The following is a 23,781-nucleotide window of genomic DNA, read 5'->3' as shown; positions in this document are numbered from 1 at the left end:
GATACATAAATTCTTTACATGTTTCTAATTCGTTTGTATCAATTAGTAACAGTTTGTCTGATTTAGCTGTCCATACCTAATCAAATATAGACCATAACTTATTTTGGTTCTATCTCAGAAAAATAATATGAAAATATTTAATGCTGTATGTATCTTTTAATAGCAAGATATCTGGCTTCCGTATGCCTCATACATCCTTTATACCTATTATGTTTTATCATCAATCATGGTGTTATTATGTACCTACCATTTAGTGTTAACACAATCTAGCATAGCATATAGCAGGGATGGCAAGTAGTATTTGATCGGCGTGCCAAAATAAGCTCATTTTCTTTTAATTCGTGTCGCGTTCCATTCCTTTTTAAATGTATAGATATAATCCAAATCATATTTATTGAATATATAAAATGGGTACATTGGTAACTATAATATTATTTATTGAATATATAAAAAATAATACACATAAAATGAAAGAAAATAAGGAAATATAAAAACATTTAATTACACACTAATTTTTGTTTGAGGTTTTTTGTTTCATGTTATTTGCGAGACTTTTTATACCAGGCTGATAATATGGCATTGATCGGAAATTAATACAATGACATGCTGCTGAATCTACCTTTGTCAACCTATTTCTATTCTTTGAATGAACATGATTCAATATGGAACATCAACTGTCCAGCGTTGCCACAATATAGATTAACATGATTCCGCTTTGATTTTATATTCTTCCGTTTCGAACATTAAAAAATAAAAGGAATTAATTTTTTTAGCGTGCCAACTTGGGCATGTGTGCCACGTATTTGCCATCGCTGGCACATAGTATAGTATCTACTTTATCAACTAATCATCCAGCACTGAGAGTATAACATTACTTCATCATTGTCTACATTATTCCACAATATAGTATAGCTCGTCTTGTCATTGCTCTCTTTTAAATATTTTTTACAGTTTGTCGAACTTGTATCATTTTATTTTTTAATCGACCATTGCAGAACTCTAATCGAAGATCATTTCTGCAATGCCTGTTGCCTTCTTAAATATCAAACCACTCGAAAAATTTCACGAAAATTTTATTAATGTCAAAAAATGGCAACTTTTTTACAGTGATAAAAAAACCGTCGTGTGTCATTGAATTTTGCAACCGGTTAAGATGACCGCTCGAAGTCATAATATCACATATCTCATCTTGATGGATATCAGCTATCATCACATAATATTACAAAACAAGTTTTTTTTTTAATTTCAACAATTCTCTATTTTTTAATTAAGAAAAATAATATTACTAAATGTCAGCCGGGGTTGATCCACTGCTGGATGAAGGCCTCCATTAGCTCCCTCCCCTCTTCTCTGTCCCTAGTAATTCGCTGACAAGCACACTAATTATATTCAATATTTTGAAATGTGCAATTATATTATGTATTGAAAACACAGAATATTGATATTTTTTATTTATTATTTAAATCCACCGACAATGCCTCTGGTGGTTTTATCCAGAAAAAGCGATTTTCTGAAACTAAAAACACTGAAAAGGGGAAATCCCCATTTTTGTTAATGTGCAGGTCTAAGCATAGTGTGACATATGGAGCTATTAGATAGGTAACAAATTCAATTGGAGTATGGAGTTATCTCAAAAGGATTGATTATCCTGAATATATTATGAAGTATAAACATCCATATTTATTGACAAAAACAACATGTAAATTTGACCCATCTGCATTATGCGGACAATCGAATTACGAGCATTATAGCTGTTGCTGCTCTACGGTGGTAGCCTGTAATAATTATTATGTGTCACAAAATATATTTACGAAACGATTATTCATGAGTAAATAACAATATAAGATTTTTTAAAGTATATTATTCTTACAATTTACGAAAACTTTCCTAAAGATTATTATTCCTCGCCCCACATAATTCAAATTTTTACCATTTTCTTCCTAACTTTAGAAAAAATTACATCTTCATTGAAATGTTTATAATATACTGACGAAATGGGAATTTGAACAATGATTTATGCCTTATGGTAATATTTAAATATTCCGTTAGATTTTTAAACTGGGGTGCCTGCATTCTGTTTTGACAAGACAAGTGTATGGAACAGGTTTTCTTTGCATTATTCATTCGCGCCAATCTCTTCCTTCAGATATTTTATTAGAAGCTTATTTAAATTAAATCCTTGATACAGTTAATTATAATATTATCCGATATACCTAAACTGACATATTGTGGCTAGGCACGTCACCGAAAAAGATTTTTTTCTGATATGAACTGTCATTTTCTTTTTGCACGTACGTGAAAGGTAGCAATCGTGTATGTAAGGTTTGTAATAAATATTATAACACACATTTAATTGTGGCAAAATACATTAAATTCCATCACCATGTTCGATTCTAAGAGAATCATAATTTGACGTCATTTCAGTTGTCCGTCCAGTCTCAGTTGACAGTTCAGATCGAAAACAGCGATGTATATTTACGCATTTTTATCAACTAAAAATGAATGTTATTTTTATAAAAACTTTCTAAATATATCGATTGTTATAATGCAATGCCTATATTTGAAGAAATAATAATATTTCAATCGAAATTAGAAAAGTAATATGAAAAATACTTATCCACTAAATAAGTACGGTCATGCCTTAAGGCTCTGATTAATTTATTGAAATACGTAAGTACCTTAATTAATTAATAATTTACCTACTTTCTTACTTACAAAAAACGATACTTCCATTTTTCGTAATTTGATTTTTTTGTAATCGTACCCAATTCCCATTTATTAGCAATATGATAATCACTCTTTTTCTTTAAGCATAAACAGTTCCGATCAATCGCAATTAAATCTGTCATTGTACACGTCAGTTTAATTGATAACTCTAAAAACTGATGGAAAATCCACCGGCCTACGTCTCCATTTCAATTTCAATCGGTCGCTTCAGTTTTTGCGTGTACACGTCAGTTTAACTGACTGTTCGACTGAAACCGAGACTAAATGGACAACTAAACTGATCGTGTAGAAGAACCTAAGAGTTTTGTTATAGACGTTAGCCACTTGCTCAACTTATTTGGTCCATACTTTGGATCCAAACACACATTGAAAAAACAACATCCGAATTTTCCAAATCCAGGATCCGAACCCGAGGCCCATGACATTATAAGCCGACACGTTTTATTATATTTTTGAATTTCACGACGTAAACTAATATTTAGAAAAATACTAGATTGAATGGATTCAGATTTTTTAAAAATGTGAGATCTTGTACAAATTTATTTTGTCTAAATTACGGACTCGGTAGCGTTCTTTTATATACCTAACCATAAAAGTTCTGCCACACCGCAATAAAAATATCTCTGAATGTGGAAACTGTTGTATGAATTTTTATATTAGTTACATAAGATACCAACTTACGCAAAGATATTGAAACAAATTGTGCAAACATTGTACCTATTTTGTCTTCACCAATCCCGGTATTGGTATCGAAAATACTAATCCGGGAAACCCGGGATTGTAATCCCTGGTTATAAGGCTATTCGAACATTTATCTTACAGTTCACTTATAATTAAGAAAGGATGACGTGCAATTAATCCCTGCGCTTCAAGCACTTTCAGGTTTGCAATAAAAAAGTAACCATCTCACAATTGGCAAGCTTTTTACAGCCCATGGCCTTATTTTTATTTTAAAAATAATATAGTAACACAATAATAATCATAATATATTTACATATATCAATATTACTGTACATTAACATTTAATATACTTACTAACATATACTATTTACCTACTGTGTTAGTTTAAAGTTATAAAGTTGATTATTTTGTGTATCAATTTTAATACGTTTCTCATTTTTCAGTGCTCATTTGTAGATAGTATCCATATATACTATATTGCCTTATAATAGACCGGATTAATAGGTCAGAAATGCGAAAGATTGTGACGGCAGTTTTGTTTTATGACTTTATGACGGATAAGCCATTTAAACGCAAAACATACGACTCCCCCCTGAATGTCCTCAAATATTACCACTATTGAATACACGTTTTAGTGTTTAACTTAATGCATTATTATGCAGACGTAATTATTTAAGTTTATTCCATATTTATCCACATTGAAGGATCGTACCTTTTTACAAACACACCCAAAAGGTGACGCACTTACCATTCATTAGTTTTGTTGTTCCCTGGTGATAGTTGCCTAACTGATTAAACATTGAATACATACTCAGCGCCGCAATTTGGCTTTAAGATATTATTATTGAGGTTTTTTATCGTTCAAAGTTTTTCTTTTGCGCGGGTAAATTTGCTTTGTGCGCCGCAAATCGAATTCGACTGTTTCGCACGTCTCGCGGGCCCAACGGTCCTCAAACAAAAGACGATAGGTTCACCCCTTGGGCTAAGGCCACATAGGCAGGTGCCTTGCTCGGTGGCTACGTGCTAGGTGACAATATCCTAGCGAACGAACGCACACTATTCCATCGCAATGTCTACACTACATGCTTCGCGCCTCGCTACGTTATTATTAGTCACCTCGTGAGGCTCCCGGCGAACAAACGTGTTGGTTATTTTTATTGTGTCATCTAGTGATTTTGCCATTGTCTATGGATTTTGCAAGATGGCGGATGTTTCTTCAGTATGACAAACGTAAAGCACCGTATATTTTGAGGTTATGAATAATGACGCATGGGATGAATTGACATTATGCACCCAACAAGTTCGAATTTGCGACTTTCGAAATTTTAAACTTAAATTCTCTGTGAGAAGTAGCTTTCTGGTTAGTTTTGAGAGTGACATATCGTTGTTGACTTTAACGCTCCCAAATGTCAAATGAATTTATACCTAAGCACGACGTATCGTGCAATGTGGCAGTAGTGTTTTTAGTAGACAAGCATAACACCTAGCTCAGCACTAGCGAAGCACCTGCATATGTGGCCGAAGCCTTACTTGCGCTCTGTTTAAGCCTATCGTTTAAGATTCATGGTGTAGAATTGAAGACAATATTTGCAGCAATTCAGTCTATACGAAATCTAGTAATACCAAATGTATGATTTTGCTTAGGTACGAGTATATTATTTCAATATCTACGCCCACTAGCAATAAAACATAAAAATTTGCCAATAAGTAAGTATACCGCATACCTAAGTACCGTTTTGGTGTAGGTAATTATATAGGTAGTATCTTTATCTATTTTTTTTACATGTTTTGAGGGTCGCTGGCAACAAAGATATTATTGGCGAGTCATCTCTTTAAATTGCACTATTCGACGCGACTGTTATAAAACTCAATGCACTATGTATTGTATTATTATTATAAAAAGGATGCTACATCTTTTGTGCACAAAACGAATCTTTTTATATTGTTAAAATGCGATAAATGAACCCATAAGTATTGAATTTACACACGACTTTCTTATAATCTCTAACTAAGATATACTATTTATTGTAGCTGCATAGCTTTTGATGCATACATTATTTATTATATTATAAATTGGTCATAAATAATAATATCTAAGTCGGTCAATTGGATTACTTCATTAAGTAAATATTCCCCACACAATTGCCTCTCCCCCCCCCCCACTCAACAAAATCTTTTACCCAATTGATGTTCAGTATTTAAAATCAATATATTTTTTTTAAATAATTGAAAATACTAATAACGTAATTACTACCGTTCACTGCCATCTGTCTGCCACAAGCTTCCTACGTTGCCTTAGCCCCGGGGATGTTGTATCACTTCCTACACAATCCAACCACCGTAGTCCCCCAACCCTTCCATTTCCTCACGATTTGAAGACGAGTGTCTTAGATGCTTGGGTGTCTGTCATCCATGAGACGTGCCCTGCCCAACGGAGTCGTCCCACTTGTATGTGTGAGTGAGACGACAGAAGATTTAACTTAAAAACAACTGTCAAATAAAAAAAATTATGGAAACCTATAAAGATTAATATTGAAACAAAATTATACTAACTTAAAATATGCTAAACGTCCGTATATTTTAAATTGTATATGCGCATAATAACATGTTTACATATTATTATATTCCACTTGTTTTTTTCGTTATATCGTGACGGTGGGCATTTTGGGATGTCTGTCGATGGCATTTTAAAATGTGGAATAACTAATTTCTTGCACCCCATAAATTTCTCGCCTACATTTTACCTTTTTGCCCACACAAAAATCCGCGCCAATCAATCTGAAGCCAAAGCCTCGTGCCGTATAATTTTTGACCTACTCATAGTGATCGAGTCCCGTCCGACATTATACATTTAAATAAAATGTAACGTCCTTTGTAAATACACCCGAGACAAGTTTTTAATTGTGTACGTTTACATTTAATAAAATCGAATGTAGCTAGGTATACATCTCTGATCTTTAAAAGTGCAAAATTGATGTGCCTCATTATAATTAGTTTTAAACTTTATTTTATCCTTATAGACAATACACAGCAATAGTAAAATTATATAAAACGAACCATCGACTAATATCATTATTTTTTAAATTTCGTAATTCTATAAATATGTTTTATTGCTATCCCGAAATTACCCTTTGCAATATAAATAACCCATAATATGACCACAGAAACCTTTCAACCAACATCATCACCATCTGCCGGGGTTGATCCACTGCTGGTTGAAGCGCACCCGGATAATTGCACGCGCTAATAGATTCACAGACTTCACCATAAATAACACTTCATAATACAGTTTTTAGTGCCACCTTTAAAATAATTTTATTATTTCGAAACTTACGGTCAATAAAGTGAGTTAACTACACCACTAGATTTTTCTGAATAAATGACATAACCACCGAATTAACAAAGTATGTAGTGGTAAAAATCCTTGAATAAAAATATATCGTATTCGGTTTATCTTCCGAGTGATATTTACTATGTAATACTATATATTACTATATATAATACTATATATTATATTACTATATATACCTGTATTGGTCTATTTTTGTCGTTTTCCGCGTAATGCCGAAAATTATACTTTTGCACATCGCGTTGTATAGTCCTTTCTATTATATTTTGTTTTTCTTGCGTTTATGATCCACGTTTCGCATGCATATGTGAGCGCTTGTAGCACACATTGAGAGCACACAATCCACATTCCACACACCTACTTACCTATATGTTTTAACTTTTTTATTCATAAATACTTTCATAGAAAGAACCGGTCGTGATTTCAATTTGAACTGGTTGAATTTTTATCATTAATTATAATGTACTTATATTTTATTCGGTATGTCTTCACAATATTAATAAAACATATCTGGTAGCCAAGTATATATTATTATCTACGTTTTTAGGCATCGTTCGTGATTTAACATGCTTGTATTGTTAAACAACGATTACATAAATTGTCCTAATTGAAATACCTCATTTTAAGAGTTCTTTGAATTTAACATAAAAGAAAACATATTTTACATTCGATCAATTTCAAGTGCCTGATTCAAACGTGTGATTTCAAACGTTCGAAATATGTTGAGATGTCAATTTTAGTTATTGAGATTTACCTATACTCATTCTCACTGCTTTATTAACGTATTTATATACTTAGAGTCACTTTAGACACATGGATGTCATATCGTTACTTAGTATCAGTGCCGTATCAACAGATTTTTTCTCCTGCAAGACAACTTTCTTTTCACAATCCTATAAATAAAATATCAAAAGTAAAAAGGTAGCAAAAGAGTACGAAAAAAATACGAGAAAGTATGGTATCGATACGCATGTAAAATAATACCCCGTTTACACGTGCATGGATTTACTGCTTACAGTACCTACGTATTATCACGGCCATAGAGAAAACACGTATTATCGTGCAAGTTGCAAGATTGCAGGATTGCAAGCATGGATTTAAAAAGTTCAGAAGCTTCCGAATTTCCACGCGACAAAAAATGGGCTGTGCAATATCTGCTCCTGCAATAGTATAACGATAGTGGTGAACCTGCCGGTAACAAAACAAACATCGCCGCGCAGAGACTCATTTTGAGGTTAACCGATTTGCACGACCTGTCAAATAGTACTATAAAATGACAACATCGCGTCTCGCTTACTCTTGAAGAATGAGATTGACGAATCGAACACGAGTAGAAAAGTATCGATAAGTACCTACCTACTTCAAATTATCATTATTTTAAATTATAAATAAGTATTATAAAATGATCAGGCCGATTTTCCTTGACTCAGATGACGTAATTGATCTGTCAGAAAAATTAAAATGGGCCTCGAAACAGTTCACACCTGTCATACAATTAAGGTAAAATACCGAAACTTTAAAACGAAGCGTGTGTCTCATTAATATAGTATTAAATATTACCCAAAGCACAACCAAGTCCCTACAAATGTCATCAAACTACTTAACATACACACAGACAGATTCTTACTTTAACATTTAAATAAACCGCTAATATTATTATCTGTCATCATTGTCGTTATCGATAATTATTATTTTTAAATAAAGGATGTGATTTATGATAGTTTTATTGTTTTTATGGTGGGGGTTCTAAATCTGACTGTGGTCTCTTTTTCCCTAAATACGCCACTGCAAATGATATCCATATTTATTTGACATCAGACATTCTAAAATTATGAACAACATTCCTAAAAACCAATAAATTTCTCACGTAATGAAATAGCCATTAAACGATTAAATTGTATATTTATTATATTAATTTAAAATCTATTAAAAATCTAGGCGCACACCTTGAAAATGGCGTCTACAGTGTCATGGCCACCCAACAACAATCCCAGCGTTACAACCTTCTCGGATTTTTTATTGTTTAATCAACTGTTATCTTATCAATTGCCATCACACGATCGATTTTAGTCTTGCAAATAAATAAGCACTTTGAAGAAGTCGTACACCGTTATAAATTTATGATGGTTTGTGCAGTCAGAATCGTAGCTGTAATTTAATTTCTGCCAAATTGCATAAATCTATTGTTGCTCGTACCCACCCAGTTAACAGGGGTCGGCAAACTGTAACTTTAAAAAATATGATTTGTTCATCTTTTATATTAGTTTTTTCTTTAAATTTCCATTAATTTTCATTATTGTCCTAACAACCATGACTTAGTTTTGTGGACCTTCGTCTTATTTGGCGTTAAAACCCATTGTGGACCTTAACCGCATTGAGCAGACTCCTTCACTTTTCCCGGTCCTCCGCTATTCTTCTCCAGTAGATCACCCCAAGCACTCACAAGTCTCTTTGTAGGCCACCGAGCCACCGTATAAAGGAACTGAGAATCTGTACACCATGCAACGTACTATCATTATATTATGTACGATATCAATTGGAATTAAAGTTGTAATGTTTTATAAAAATAATATATGCCATCCTACGCCTTGGGCCTGTGCATCCGTTCCCCCTGTCTAGTTCGGCACTGAGAAGCAACAAAATTGAACAAGCTGTAGCCGTCATATTACTTGCCAGATTTGTACCTGTCCCGTTAAGCTGCGATACTATAGGTACTATCAGGTATAAGGTGATACGATATCTGCAATCAATTATAATATTTTTCTTGACAGAGTTCGATAAATCAACTTGTTAGCGTTATTCGGTCTCATAAGTAATAAATAGATACACTGAGTGCTTGTACGTCTCATTAGATTGGAATTAAGATGATTCTACGATGATAAATGATCACCCTTGACGCAAATGACGCAAGATTCACCCTTTAATTATTATTTATCATGTTTATATTTTTTTTAATTATATATTATTATCATTATTATCAATTGGATAGATGAAATCTTTGGTTACGGCACCGTAATAGCTAAATAATATTTGTTAGCAAAATAATCAATATTGCATTAAATAGATAGGTACCTACTTACCTACTTCAGTTACGTTACAACTTTCATGCTGCCAATAATATTTGCCTAAAGTCAACTACAGACTGTGGCACCCCCGTATGAACCCCATTTGGGGATGTCTCTGTGTATCTGGAGAGGCCCGAATCGGTATCAAATCCAACAAATAGTAAAGCGCTGATTACGAAAATAAAAATAATGATAATAGAGCCGAGCCGGCAATGCCGTAAATTATGACCGTTGAAATATTGCAACGTCGCCGTTTTTCGACAACGCTTTCGTTGAAAGCAAAGCACAAGATGGCGGGCAGAACGCTGCCAACAGCCGAATCGCAAGCGCGTACATTTCGTCCTCCGTAAAATAAATTATTAAAAATGTAACTATTATATAATATTCTTAAATATACCTTGCCGTTTTTTAATTCAAATTCCGTCAAATTCCGGTGTGTTATTTGTTCACCTCCACATCCCGAATCCAGACGAAAAACCAGACAACAAAATAAAAGTGACAGTTTGTTTTCACTTTCCAAAATGGAGGGAAATAATAAGACGTAACTGCATACTTGCACAAATACATGAACTGTGTATAAATATAATTATATTGCATAAGTCATTTCATTGTACAAGCAACACGGCAATGTTTAAATTTCTATTTTTTTGCACCTACCTCAGACGTCCGTGGTTATAGCACCTTTTAAATAATTACAGATTGCTCAGACGTCAGACTCAAAAAATTCGTAATTTTCCACAAAGAACGTAGGCCCTTAAATGGTAACATTTAAATATTCTCAAAATCTTGCATTTCAACACTATAAAGAAATTAGAGTGATAGTTCTTAAAATAATCTCTGGTTCGTGGTGTGGTAATACAGTTTTCACTGTTTGGCGATAAATGGGTTGAGCCAGCGGCGTGGCGTGGCCGGGATTATTAATTGAAAGAATGTATATTTTAAATAGCGAAGTGTAGAAGACAAGTTTTTAGCATAAATTCTTTATTTGAGTGGTAAAGTAACCATGGACTTCCTCAGAACATGTTTATTTTTTTCTTCGTTTTATTAAGATATTTCATTGAACAAATAATATTTTATGATATCTGGCATGAACTACATTTTGGAACATTGACCAATGTGGTAAATTTCATGTTTTTTCACCTTCCTCTCACTGCTTAGATAATATGTTAAATTTGAAGAAAAACAGGATTGGGTTTTATATAATGTAAACTTTAGTTTTTAATGCTTTTAATCAATTATCGACATCATCTCGTCAACATTATATTTAGCTCCGCGGACTAAAAGTTTCTTTTCATTGGATGTGTAGACACCCTAACACCCCACTTGGCTAGGTACATCACTGGGTTGATCGAAGAAATTCTGTGATGCTCCATTATGTTTTTGCTCTACAATAAAAAGTGATCAAATAAAATTACAAAAGATGAACTTGAGTCACCTCCCGCAATGCTCTTTCTACGAACCAAAGTCTACTGATAGATATTTTACTCGTAGTTATAAAATTCCATAAAAATAATTAATTATTCGTTCACGCCTTTTTAATTAGCGTTCTATAAGTACTCACATATAATAACATTGACATAAAACATGCTACACGTTTTCATAGTTTTTTGGATAATAATATGAATACTTGTGTATGGCATATTAATAATATATGTAGTAGGTACTTACACGAAAGATGGGTATGTACCTCATTATGTTACTTATTAATGTATTATTATTAAGGTTTAATAATATTATTTTTAAAAGGGTCATCTAGGTATCTCTTTTTTCATATACTCACTTACCTACGTTAAAATGAAAACTGTTTTTTTTATACATTGCGGAGTGTTTTCATGTCGTGAGAATGTATGTGCATATATTAGAGATACCGTTGACATGGAATGTGAAAAATCGTAGAATTAAAATGTTACTTTTTTACTGCTATTGCCAGGTAATAAATTCATATTTTATACGATACTGAACGAAACTATTTGTTATGGGCACGTGGGTGAAACAATTGCGAAAAACTTTGATATATTATCTCGCTTGTCAGCAACATACTAAACTACTAATTTGTTGATGTTACAACATTAATTAACAGTCTATTTTAATGCAAAAAGTCTTACTCTAAATAACATGTATTTTAAAATGTATAAGCTACGAAAAGTAACAAAGGTAGTATTTAAGTCGAGAGAATGACAATCAAAAAAATCTATCATCAAAATATTTACGTTTCTTGATCGTGATCAAACCGGTTTTTCTTTTCACAAGACAGCCCTAAAATTATACAAACGTAAATATATGTAAAAAGTGTTGGAATCTGCCTCTCCTCTATCGTCCATTAGTTTTGAAGTTCGTTGAACCTTTTATATGAACTACTAAGAGATTTAAAATCTCAGCATTTCATAATAATTGCCATCTTTTGTGGGCATTTTCTTTTCGATCATGATCAATAATTATTATCTTACTTCTAATAACGTGATAACATTGACAACTATAACATACATTTTATCTTAACTATTATAGATTAATATAATATAATATGTGTAGGTACACTGTACATCATTATTATTTGGTCGATTTAAAATTTAAAACAACCACATTGTTTTTTTAAATTATTTTGATTGATCGTCGCCAATAATTTTATTAATTACTAGTTGCGTTTAACCACAATACTCGTAGACTACCAAAAGTCTGTATCCAAAATAAACTCATTTTGATTTAATAATATTATAATTAATTTGTGTTTATGTTACTTCTCTTAACGTTTCTCTTGACAAGTAAAAATAGTTTAAATACCAAAAATATCTAAACTTACCTGCAAAGCAATTGGTACGACTATTGTGAATTCACTTATTATTCAGTAATGATAAGTAATGTAATGAAATTACAACGTCAGAAATTAGCGACACTTTTTTAAATATAAGTTAGCTAGTGTAATTTTAACTAATATGTGTATGAACATATCGTCACCTCAATACTAAAACTAGATAACCTGACTTTCACTGTTTTTGAGATAGCTATTGAATATGATTCTACGTTTTCTACAAAATGATATACATAGGCAAGTCAGAGGGTAAATGGGAACTGTATTAATTTTGTGTTTGATAATATTATATAACTTTAAAACCATAAATGCATTAAATAACTAAAATAATATATACTTATACAATATTTTTTGATACAATTGAATATTATTTAATAATTGTTCCCAATTAGACAAGCACAACTTTCCATTTTTATTTAAAATAATAATTATAGCCTAGATTTATGTTAATCAACTAAAATTTAAATTTAATTTTCCCAATAATTACCAAATCAGAGTTATCTAGTTGTACTCGTATCTAGTATTGAGGTGACGATATATTGTAATTGACGCACTACTTTGGATAACTAAGAAAGCTTTGATCTCTGTACTAAAATAAACTAAAACGTATTCAGTTTAAAATAGTAATTGACGAATTCGCATAAGTCACAAGTTGGCTGATAGTTCAAAATAATTATTCCATCACAACAGGCCATCCGGCACAATTGCATTAGTGTTGTGAAACTTAGGATTGCAACAGTAGAAATGAAACAATCACATAAACACCTGAGCGTTGATAAAATCACATAAATGCATTGTGACCTCAACGAGAATCAAATCACAGCCAGTGCGTTATGCAGTGTCCACACTGGAAACAAGTTCCTGGCAACCTCATTAAATTTCACGATAATTATCAAAATTTGTTTGACCAAAAATTATTTTAATCGAAGTTCAATGAAGTTGCCAACAACTTGTTGCCTACGTGGACACGGCTTAACGCACTGGACTACGAGGGCTGCAATAAGACCATATCTGGACAGTGAACGATGTGAGGTTTGAGTCCCACTTGATCTACGTTTTTTTCTAATACTTATGCTATCTGAGGTTTTTCAATATGGTGTATATTCTATAATAATAAAAGTACAACGTTCTTAAACATAGGTAGGTACCTACTCGATATTAAATAAAAATAAAATCGTATTAAATTTACATTATTTTCGAGTTAACCTTAATATAACAATAAATTGCAACATAGCGTTACGTTGGCGTTACTATAATATATTATATACATACTGCAGATATAATATATACCTACTACTTATTATATTATGAAAGTCTTCGCCAACATTGTAAACAGTAGACCTACCTTTACTTTTACAAATTCTTTGAAAGATTTGTATGCATCATGTTTTCAAAAACTATGTACTCAGTAGTCAGTACTTAAATTATCATTTTTGAATTTGATAAAATTTCTAACACTATTTTCAATTTACAGTTACAAGTATCATGACCTACATACATGTAAAATCATAAGCAATAAAGGTAAAAGGTACCTACCTGTTCACATAATGTGCAATGCACATACCTTTTTTAATATTCACCAGTAAAATACAAAATTATTACTATCGGTAATAAAATATTCCTAGATAAGCAGGAAAGATATTAAAAGCACGAATAAACGTGAAGTTGAATACATGCATGTTATTTATTATGCAAAAAACTTTTAATCTTCATAAAATGTAATAAATAATAGTAGTTAGTTTTCAATCAAAAATAATAATAGATAAATCAAACATTATCCTGAAATAAAAGGTAGATTTTTTGAATATGATAACGATATCCATTCGGGTTTCCAATACCGGAGTCTTTGGCTTTACATTCTCAGGAGTCGATTTCTTGATCCCGAAAACCGGTACTGACACACTTACATTTCATATTATTTTCATCCTAGATATTTTACTATTTTATCGTGAACGAAGTGAAAGAAGTAAATAAAAACAAAATAGCTCGATTAGAAAGAATATAATATGTTTTAACCTTCTTTGGTTGGTGGTTTAAAAGCTTAAAATACACTATTGAATCTCTGTACTTACATCTATTTGACACAGTATAATGTTGGGCACCGCAGGCGCAGATAAATGGCAAATACAACTATATTATGTATTTGACGTATCGGTTACAAACATTGTGTTAAAAATGTTTTGAACATAATCAATAATAACCATCATGCAAATATCTCACCGAGATAAACTGTACAAATCAGTAGCATGTGGGGATTTTCGCGTATGGGGATGGTGCTGGAAAAATACATATTTTATTATAATTAATTTTTACAACATAATATTATCAACCTAAGGTTTTTTAGCTTATATAATCTTGGTGGATAGCCGCTATAGTAGTATGGTTTCTAATTCTGCAGTGTGGTCAATCGTATGTTTTATAAAAAATTACGTAATTATTAATATTATATAAGCTCAGTTAAGCAAATAATACATACCTGATTGATATTATTACGTAGTACTTCTAGGCGTAGTGTAATCATATTCTATTTTTTGTGAAAAATGACATCCACTATTTTATTATATGTATTATTCTTGTGATTTTGGTCCCGTCTTTTACCGAATGTTTGCGACCAACTTGCAGTACACCTCTCTATCCTGGGCCGGTCATATCAACTCCCATACATCTTGGACATTGAGCCACGTGAGATTGCGTGGCTAAGACAATCTCATTCTACTTACGCTTATGCTGCCCTCTACCTTCCACTGTATTAGAGTAAATCATACATCTCAATGCGGAAAATATATTATTACATTTGTATTTCGTTGTTTAATATTATATTGTGTTCCTTTCAGCTGTAATAACAAGGACTGTAACTTGAAGCTTTTCTTAAAAATAAGCATGAATTGCAATAGTTGTGATTACGGAAAAATATACGCATATTTATATATAGTATATAAGTATATATAGATTAACATAAAGTAATATACATAACTATTGATTTCTTATCAACTTAATCAGAATAAGAAAATGTAACTAAATATAAAATATTAGTAGCCACGGATCATAACTGTATACTGTAGGGTGTTTAAAAACAATATTAGTATGCAAAATTTGGTGCTGGATTACAATTCTTAACATCAATGCTACGAGGAATCTATAATTAATCTATTATTAGTTCTCATCGATATTTCTGTCAATTTGTAAATGTTAAATCCGTGGGCACTTTAGTGCTTTTCAAAAAACCCATAAGAGAAAACTCGCCCGCAGTATTTTGATCTTAATTATCCAAAAAGTATTAATCATCATTGATGTAAGATTCTGCTTTCGAAAATTGTAAAGTGGATCCAAATATCACGCATATGCCATTTGCCTAAATTTAGATTTTTTGCAGCGCTTCGTTTGCACTGAAAATTTTTGTTACGTAAACCTAATATTGTATAGGTAGCTTTGCGAAATATATTTTTGAAATCTAATGCTATTATTTAATGTCCGTTTCCCACATTTGCTGCTGTACTTACTTGGCAATGTCACGTTTCAACCACGAAATATATGCCAAACATAAAATTATATTATGAAAGTATCTATAGTAAACTGGAATGCATTGGTACGTCATCCCTACAGTATATATTTTAATTCGAATTTATCTTAAACAATTAAAAATAATTTTACTTAACGATGGTTTTGCAGTTAAAATAATATGTTCCAGCGTTTGATATAACTATATAAGCGACCCACGCAAAGGGTGTATGAGCCGCATATGGCTCTTTGGGCATTTGCGTGCGGCTCTTTGCCAAATTCGCAATTTCCAATTTTTACAAAAACTTTTGCGAAATTCACAATTTTTATTTTTTGTCATTGATTTGTACACTTATTATATTATATAATGACATTATCGCGAGCCTAATTTTTCCTCCGTGATGGTTGATGCGAAAATGTATGATTGTTGTTGTTTTAAACCCGCCCATTGCAAAAGTCGACAAATTAAAATTTTCTCCATTTTTAAAATACAATTTTATTGGTGGATTTAACAAGCAAAGAGTTATGGAGCTCAAAATTTGTAGGTCTTGCCACCAAAATTGAGGATTTGGAGAGAGAAAAAAAAGAGAAATCACAAGTGCAATCACAAGTGGAGCGCTTTAAAAGATCTAAATAAGGTAGATACTACGATTTTTAATACATGGAATAGCTTTCCGAACTCATATTCGAGTCTACATATTAATATGAATGTGAACAATCATTTTAAAACATGAACAATATAAATAGCATTTAGAGAAGCCAAATAACCGATGAGAATTTGGAGTCGCGCCTAAAATTAAAAACTACAAGTTACATACCAAACATACAGAAAATCTCCAAAGAAATGCAAGGAAGGTCATTGTTCACATTACTTTTAAGGAATGTGTGAAAATTGTATGTCATTCATATTCTGTAAAAATTATATTTATAATTTCAAGAATAAAAACATATATTTAGTTTTATTCGGGAAATCCTCATCACTTCTTAAATAAACAATTATAAAATGTAATTAATTCATTTAAATAAATCATATTTATAAAAATATACGCATGGCTCTCGAATATTTTTTAACCGTTGTGCCACTCATATTTGGCTCCTTTGGTCCAAGAGTTTGCCGACAGATTGAACAATTAGTTAACACACACAATACAGCACCCACTCTATGTAGCCCCTTATAATCATCTTACCAATATAAATTTAGAACGTATTGAGGACTTCAGAACATATTGTTTGTGAAAATAAATCTTTTTTTATTTTTTTCGGGTCATTCATGACACCGTTGGCATTTCGATCTTCGTAATTTCATAGGCTTTGATATCATAATAAAAAATATGCATATTGCATTTCATAATCCTTAATATTTCGTCATATTAATTAATTATGACAATCGAGATAATTTCTAAGAATTTTCCTAAACGTGCCATGGCCTTATGGTCACGAAAAGCACAGTTTACAGTATCGATCTTTTTGTGTATATAGTATCTTCTCTGGCAGGTCAATACAATTTTTTATTGCATAATATTATTTATAATATTGCTGATGGTAGGCACCGCATACACGATTCAACATTATTTCCATACCTTACAGCTATTTTTTAGATATTCAAATGGCATCAATTAGTCGTGATCGTTCAGAATATTTTGTTTTATATCATTGATGTGGAGTATTTTGAAACATGTGTCTTTGACAGTTAGTTCTACCAAAGTATTTTTAGACACGGAATGGTCGTCCACTTTACAATTAATAATCATGTATTATATACCTTTACTAAATTCATTATTTAACTATTTAATACTTTGGACGCTGAAGACGCACCTGGCGCGTAATGACCAGGCGGCCGATCGATGTAATTAACGTGCATTTTAAAGGTGGTAATTAACAAATCATTATCTAGTCAGCAGGCAGCGTTGTTAATATATTTAGTTTATGCGAATTAAATCTCTGCTTATTTTTTTTGTATATCGTCGTTTCCATTGTAAAATTGTATATCTGCAAAATCTCAAGTTTTTAGGGGAGCATAAAAACAGTTTACAAAATGTATGGCACTTTTTTTTAAATTTTTCAATTTTTTGTAAATTGTATTATTTTGCATGTGTGTAAATGCGATTTTGCGGCGTTAATTTTACAAAAATGTCAAAAACGCATATTTTGCAAATATACAATTTTGCAATGGAAACGACGATATATTACATACAACCGCGCATCTGACAACAATTATTTGCACACAATCAGTACAAGGATCCAATGGGTTGGATGAAGGGCTTACAACCGCTTCTTCTAAAAAAAGTATGTAAATATAACCTACAATCCGTGGATGCCTATATGCTCTGGTACTGAGCGAAAAATTGATCTGCATTTTATGGTTGTCAATAATTCACTTCAGTCTATTGTGACCATCCTCTGGGTTGAAACAATATATGTACTGTGAAAACAATATGCGGATTTGACACGGTTTTGAAGACGGGCATTCAACCACTCAGACGTTTCTCTCCGGTTTATATCTACCTAATTTCCTAAATCCATCTAATACTATATTAATTTTATTACCCCATTAATTCGCCTTGTCATACCATTGTTGGTTTTACTTGTGTCCGAATGTTTTACCATAAAGCAGCAGGTTGTTTTTAGAATACTTTCAGTCGATAATAGTGACTCCTGCATGTTTTATGTCCGTTCAAATTCTAAGAACAAAATTTTCACCACATTTAAAATGCCCCTTTGCAATGCAATAGTGTCAGTTGAATAAGCGATGGAAGAGAAAATCGGCGGAGATATTGTATCAGTGTGGTATATCCGCAACGATGCGAGTCGAATTAATTTCTCTCACGTGGCAATACTGGCGATTCGTAAGTCACCCAATCTCTTCAATAAAGTGGCCGTTCGACAAATCTCCGCCATTGCTTTATTCCCGTGTAATTATGTCGACTATTCGAGTTTCCCATGCGGAATGATATCGAAACACTTGTCACGTAGATTGTAACACTATGCGTTGAGACAGGCGATCGCCATTGCAGATTTCCCGAAACAGATAAATGGTTTATAAATTTAAATCGGTTAAGACACCTTCTCCGTATTAATAAGGCACTAAATTGTAGATGCTCAAATCAGTAACAGTTTTATGACCAAATTTATGCATTGGACATGGTAAAGAATGGCAATGGTGATCATCTACTTCGATAGCTACTTGTATAATGTCATCGGTAGGTACTCATATAATATATATACGAAATGTCTAAAAACCTATATATTGTATCTATTTAAGACTGTTATGAATTAATTATATCGATACTGTGCCCGCCCCCCCCAGAAAAGCGAAAATTTTAACTACGACACGCAAGGCATGTGGTTACGGGGAGACCTGTGGCATGCATAAATTGATGCACTCTCTGGGGCATCCAATGTTTGCTTTAATATTCTAAACATGTCCAAAAAGCAAGACAGCGCGGACGATACGTTAACCACTTATGGGTGCGACAACTCGTAGGTGAACACGTTTAGTTATACTTGGAGGTCATGTAGTGTCTGGGTATGAGGAATGTACCTAGAAAATTACGTTATTCCGCAGTTGAAACTTTCAAGAAGCTATACGTAGTAAGCGGAATAACTGTGGGAACACAGTGGCACCTACTATATATTATTAACCCCGCGCCCTAAGAATTAGTAAAAAAAGTATTATTCATATTTTTCCAAAATGGACCTCCTCAATCCATTTTTATGTGTGCGCACCTATACCTACATTACCAATTTTTCTCTTTCAGTGTATCAACTACCAGTTTTTTGATTCATGATGTAGGCTGTTGGGGTCATAAGCAGTAATAATTTTGAATCGAATTTATATTTTAATAGATCGTTATCTTTTTCCCTTCCAGGCAATGCAAGAGGCCCTCGATGGCGAGTCCGACATGCAAGAATGGTTCGCGAGGCCGTCGGGCAAGTCCGGCGTGGTTCTACACGACAGGCTGATGACTGACGCTGCACTTGGAGCCCTGCCCATCAAAACAGAACACTCGTACAGCCTCAACTCAGATGGAGACTCAGCACCCGCCTCGCCCAGAGACCTTCACACGAGGGTCGATGGTGAGAATCCATTTTCTTTTATTTAAAGTCACTGATACAACATAATATTATCGAATATTTATTATCACTGATATCACACTTATCACCACATAACCCTAGATAAAACTTCCTACAATACGAAATTAGGTATTTTGTTCTTGTATTGTTTTAAAATCCTAAGCTATCTGCTAATCGACAAAAATATGTACCTATCGTTTCTTTGAATAAAAGTTCTAATGTAGTTATTACAAAATTCTTCACTGGTGTATAAAGATTATTAAGACGGTACTTCAGTGAAACGGCAAATAATTTTCAACTATAGGCGCGACGAAATTTTGGACTCGCTGGCAATCGGAGACCGAACGTCGAGGTGTGAATACGTCAATTTGTTTCGTGATGGCGACGGGGGTATTAATTCTTAAATCGTGTAAAGATGACTATACAAACGTTACCCATTTACTTAAAAAAGAAAACATGTCAATGAATATATTATTATTGTTACTAATAGAACAATAAACAGAACATTAAATGGACGCATGTTGGATTTATATGGCAAATTATATTTCGTTCGGCATGCGTCATTTGCACCCGCAATCCGCGCATCGCCTAGCCACGTTCTTTTTAGACCATGCCTCAACTGAGGTATTATAGCCTTCATATTATTTTTTTAATCATAACCTAAGTATTAATAGTTTACCTACATTTTTCGTTCATATAATATATTGTATAAGAAGTCTGAATTATATATCTTTCGCTAAATTTAATAATATAATGGTTCTGAGAACGTGATCACGGAAACAACAGGAAAATCGTAAAAATAAAATCAGTTTTTACGTTATCGCTTTTCCGACTAAGGTCTAATCTGATTATACAGAAAATTTACTTAAAATAATGGTAGTCGGTTTTTTACCTTGTCACATAAAATAAAAAAATGATTTACGTATGAAAATTAAACTCAAGAAGTTACCTACTTCTGGTAGATAACTACAGAAGCAATAAAATGTGAACAATGTTTTCGACATTTTATTTACGGACTACTAAAAACGAATGATTTATATATCGCAAGATTCACAAGTAGTTAGAAAGATATTAAATTGCTTGTACCTTTTCTTCGAACTGTTTAACCCCAACATATTACATTAACTGTCATGAACTGCAATTATTTTTCAACCTCATCTAATGTATTATCGCGCATGTATACATCTAAATTATAGTATTTTCTATTTTGTAATATTGTCAATTATTACACTACATGTTCACAGCAACAACAAATAAATTAGATTCTAAATTCCGGTCGATAGTATTAATATTAAAAAAACTTAGAGTTAAATTTAATAAACTTCAATGAAAATATTACTTACACGTACAATAATTTTCCTGGATTAACAATAATAAATGTTTTCACTATATGTTATTTTTTGTACAGTATTGATTGTACCTACTGATAAGAATTTAATTCATTGCCTTGTACTGCATATTACATTTTATGCACAATGGCTAGAAAATACAGCGTTTCCCATTCAGTGATCGGCGGACCAATACCGGCCCTCTAAAATAATTCACCCGGCCGAGGTTGGTCTTACAGAAAAGAGAGTCCTAATAAAATTAAGCTTTTTCTACAACGTTTATTGATAATAATTTGATTAAATTAATATAATATTGGTTATTCGACAGGGCGGCAGTGCAGTAGCGATAGTATCAATAATAAAATTGGTGTGTAAATAAAATATAGCATCGGCATTTTAGTTTCCAAATCGCCGCACTATTTTTTGTGTCGCACATACCTAGCAACTTTCGATGTAAACCATTGTAAACGGTAAGGATAAACAAATAAAGTATAATTTCTAAAAAATAAACTCGTGACGTATTTATGATAGCTTTAAGAAATAATTATTTTTTATGACACCGCAATCTAGATGCTTAAGTACATAATATTCTCTAATATTAAGCCTTTATAAATAAGTGATTTTTTTAATAAAAACGTTAGCATTAGGTACCTAGTTTGGTTCTTGTCTGTTTAATGGAAGCCGGCGGGAAACAAATTTTGAAAATAACCGATATATTGGATTATTTTTTAGGTTAGGGTTAGGTTATCACTCTTGAATTCATGAATTTTTCAGAAATCGCCTATGAAAAATTGCCGCTGTTCCCGCATGGTTTCCAGTAAACAGACTTGTATGTTTTTTCCCCCTATTTTATCACCATCTACATTCTACTGTCTTTGAAAAGAATTTATATCAATATATAATGTGAAAAAATGTCTTGACAATGAATATGTAGGTTATGTAAATATATATAATATATTTCATCCACTGTAGGCCTGAACACAAAACATATTTTGTGTGTTTACTCCAGTGAATAGCCGCAATGGGTTGTCGAATGGCTAATAGCTTTTCAAAAGTGTGTTTATATAACCTCTACTCAGTTGATACCATTGATATAATATCAATGGTTGATACCCATAATAAGTGTACGACTGTTATATTTTCCTAAATTCATACCCCGTAGTGTAGGTACCGGCCTAAAAGAACTGAGTACTAGGCCGCAGCCACAAAGAGTTTAAAATTCGCTGATCAAATAAATCGCATAGTTTCGCTTTGTATGCAACAGCCATGTAATCATCAAAACACAATTGTAATTTTATATCACAGCAGGAATATTAAAAAATGGAATTGCGAATGCGTTATCGTTATCAGCGAAGGAATAAAAATTATTGCCAATCGATTTGCTGTCGGTTTATAAGCAAGAACGTTGTTATGCTCGATTAAAAGTATTTACTATGTTTTATTTTATGTGTTTCAAGTGGGATTATGATATTACTTACCTAGTGCACAGTCAAACACCATAATAGCTTATTTAAAATAGGTAAACTTGCAGTTATTAGGGATTGCAATACCGGTATTTCAAAACCGGTATTCCAGTATTTATCAATACCGAAATACCGGTTTTAAAAATCCAAAATACCGATTTTTTTCGTATTAAGAAAGCACACTCGTTTATGTTTTTGAAAATGAATTATAAGTTATGTGCTTCTAAAATCCAAATATATTGAGTGAATCCAACAGAGGTGAAAAAATAACAAAACAAATTTCATCAAATAAATATGTATATAAGTAATTGTCGCGATGAATTATCATAATATTATTTCGAAATAGAAAACACCCATGACAAAAATGTTAAATTGTTCTATCAGCGTTGAATTTAAGAAGCTTTTCCTGCAGTCGGACTTATTTGCACTTGATGAACTTTTGAGGGCTTCAGTTAACATTATTAATATACTTATTCAAATTACAGTATAACCCCTATTTTACGTTTTTAAGGGACTCAAGAAAAAAAACCTAATTGGAGGGAAAATGTAAAAGGGGGGTATTGGAAAAAAAGAACATTTAAATATTATGTTTCTAAAAAAATAACGTTTTATTAAAAAACAACAGTCAATTATAAAAATTATTGAAATTTTTTTTATTTTTTATTAAAAAAATCATGTATATTAGTTTGTTGCATTTTTGTTTTTTTGTTATGTAAAGACCAATCACCGTGCGCCATTCTAAAGACACGGAGTTTTCCCTCCAAACACCTTACGCCGTTCGAATGTCATG

The 23,781-nt window shown here is 32.3% G+C and overlaps 1 protein-coding gene across 2 annotated transcripts in view; it reads left to right on the top strand.

Annotated features, from left to right (window-relative positions):
- CrebA (Cyclic-AMP response element binding protein A) overlaps nt 1–23,781 on the top strand; it is a 266,927-nt gene that overhangs the window by 233,775 nt on the left and 9,371 nt on the right. For both annotated transcript variants that reach the window (XM_085959182.1, XM_085959181.1), the window contains one exon: nt 19,996–20,203. In XM_085959182.1, coding sequence (XP_085815308.1) covers nt 19,996–20,203 — 208 coding nt within the window. The remainder of the gene's footprint in view (nt 1–19,995; nt 20,204–23,781) is intronic.

This window comes from Rhyacophila brunnea, unplaced genomic scaffold, assembly GCF_057557595.1.
Source record: "Rhyacophila brunnea isolate RB1 unplaced genomic scaffold, BYU_Rbru_1.0 scaffold_8, whole genome shotgun sequence".
Taxonomy (NCBI): domain Eukaryota; kingdom Metazoa; phylum Arthropoda; class Insecta; order Trichoptera; family Rhyacophilidae; genus Rhyacophila; species Rhyacophila brunnea.
This window is presented reverse-complemented; position numbering and strand designations above follow the sequence as displayed.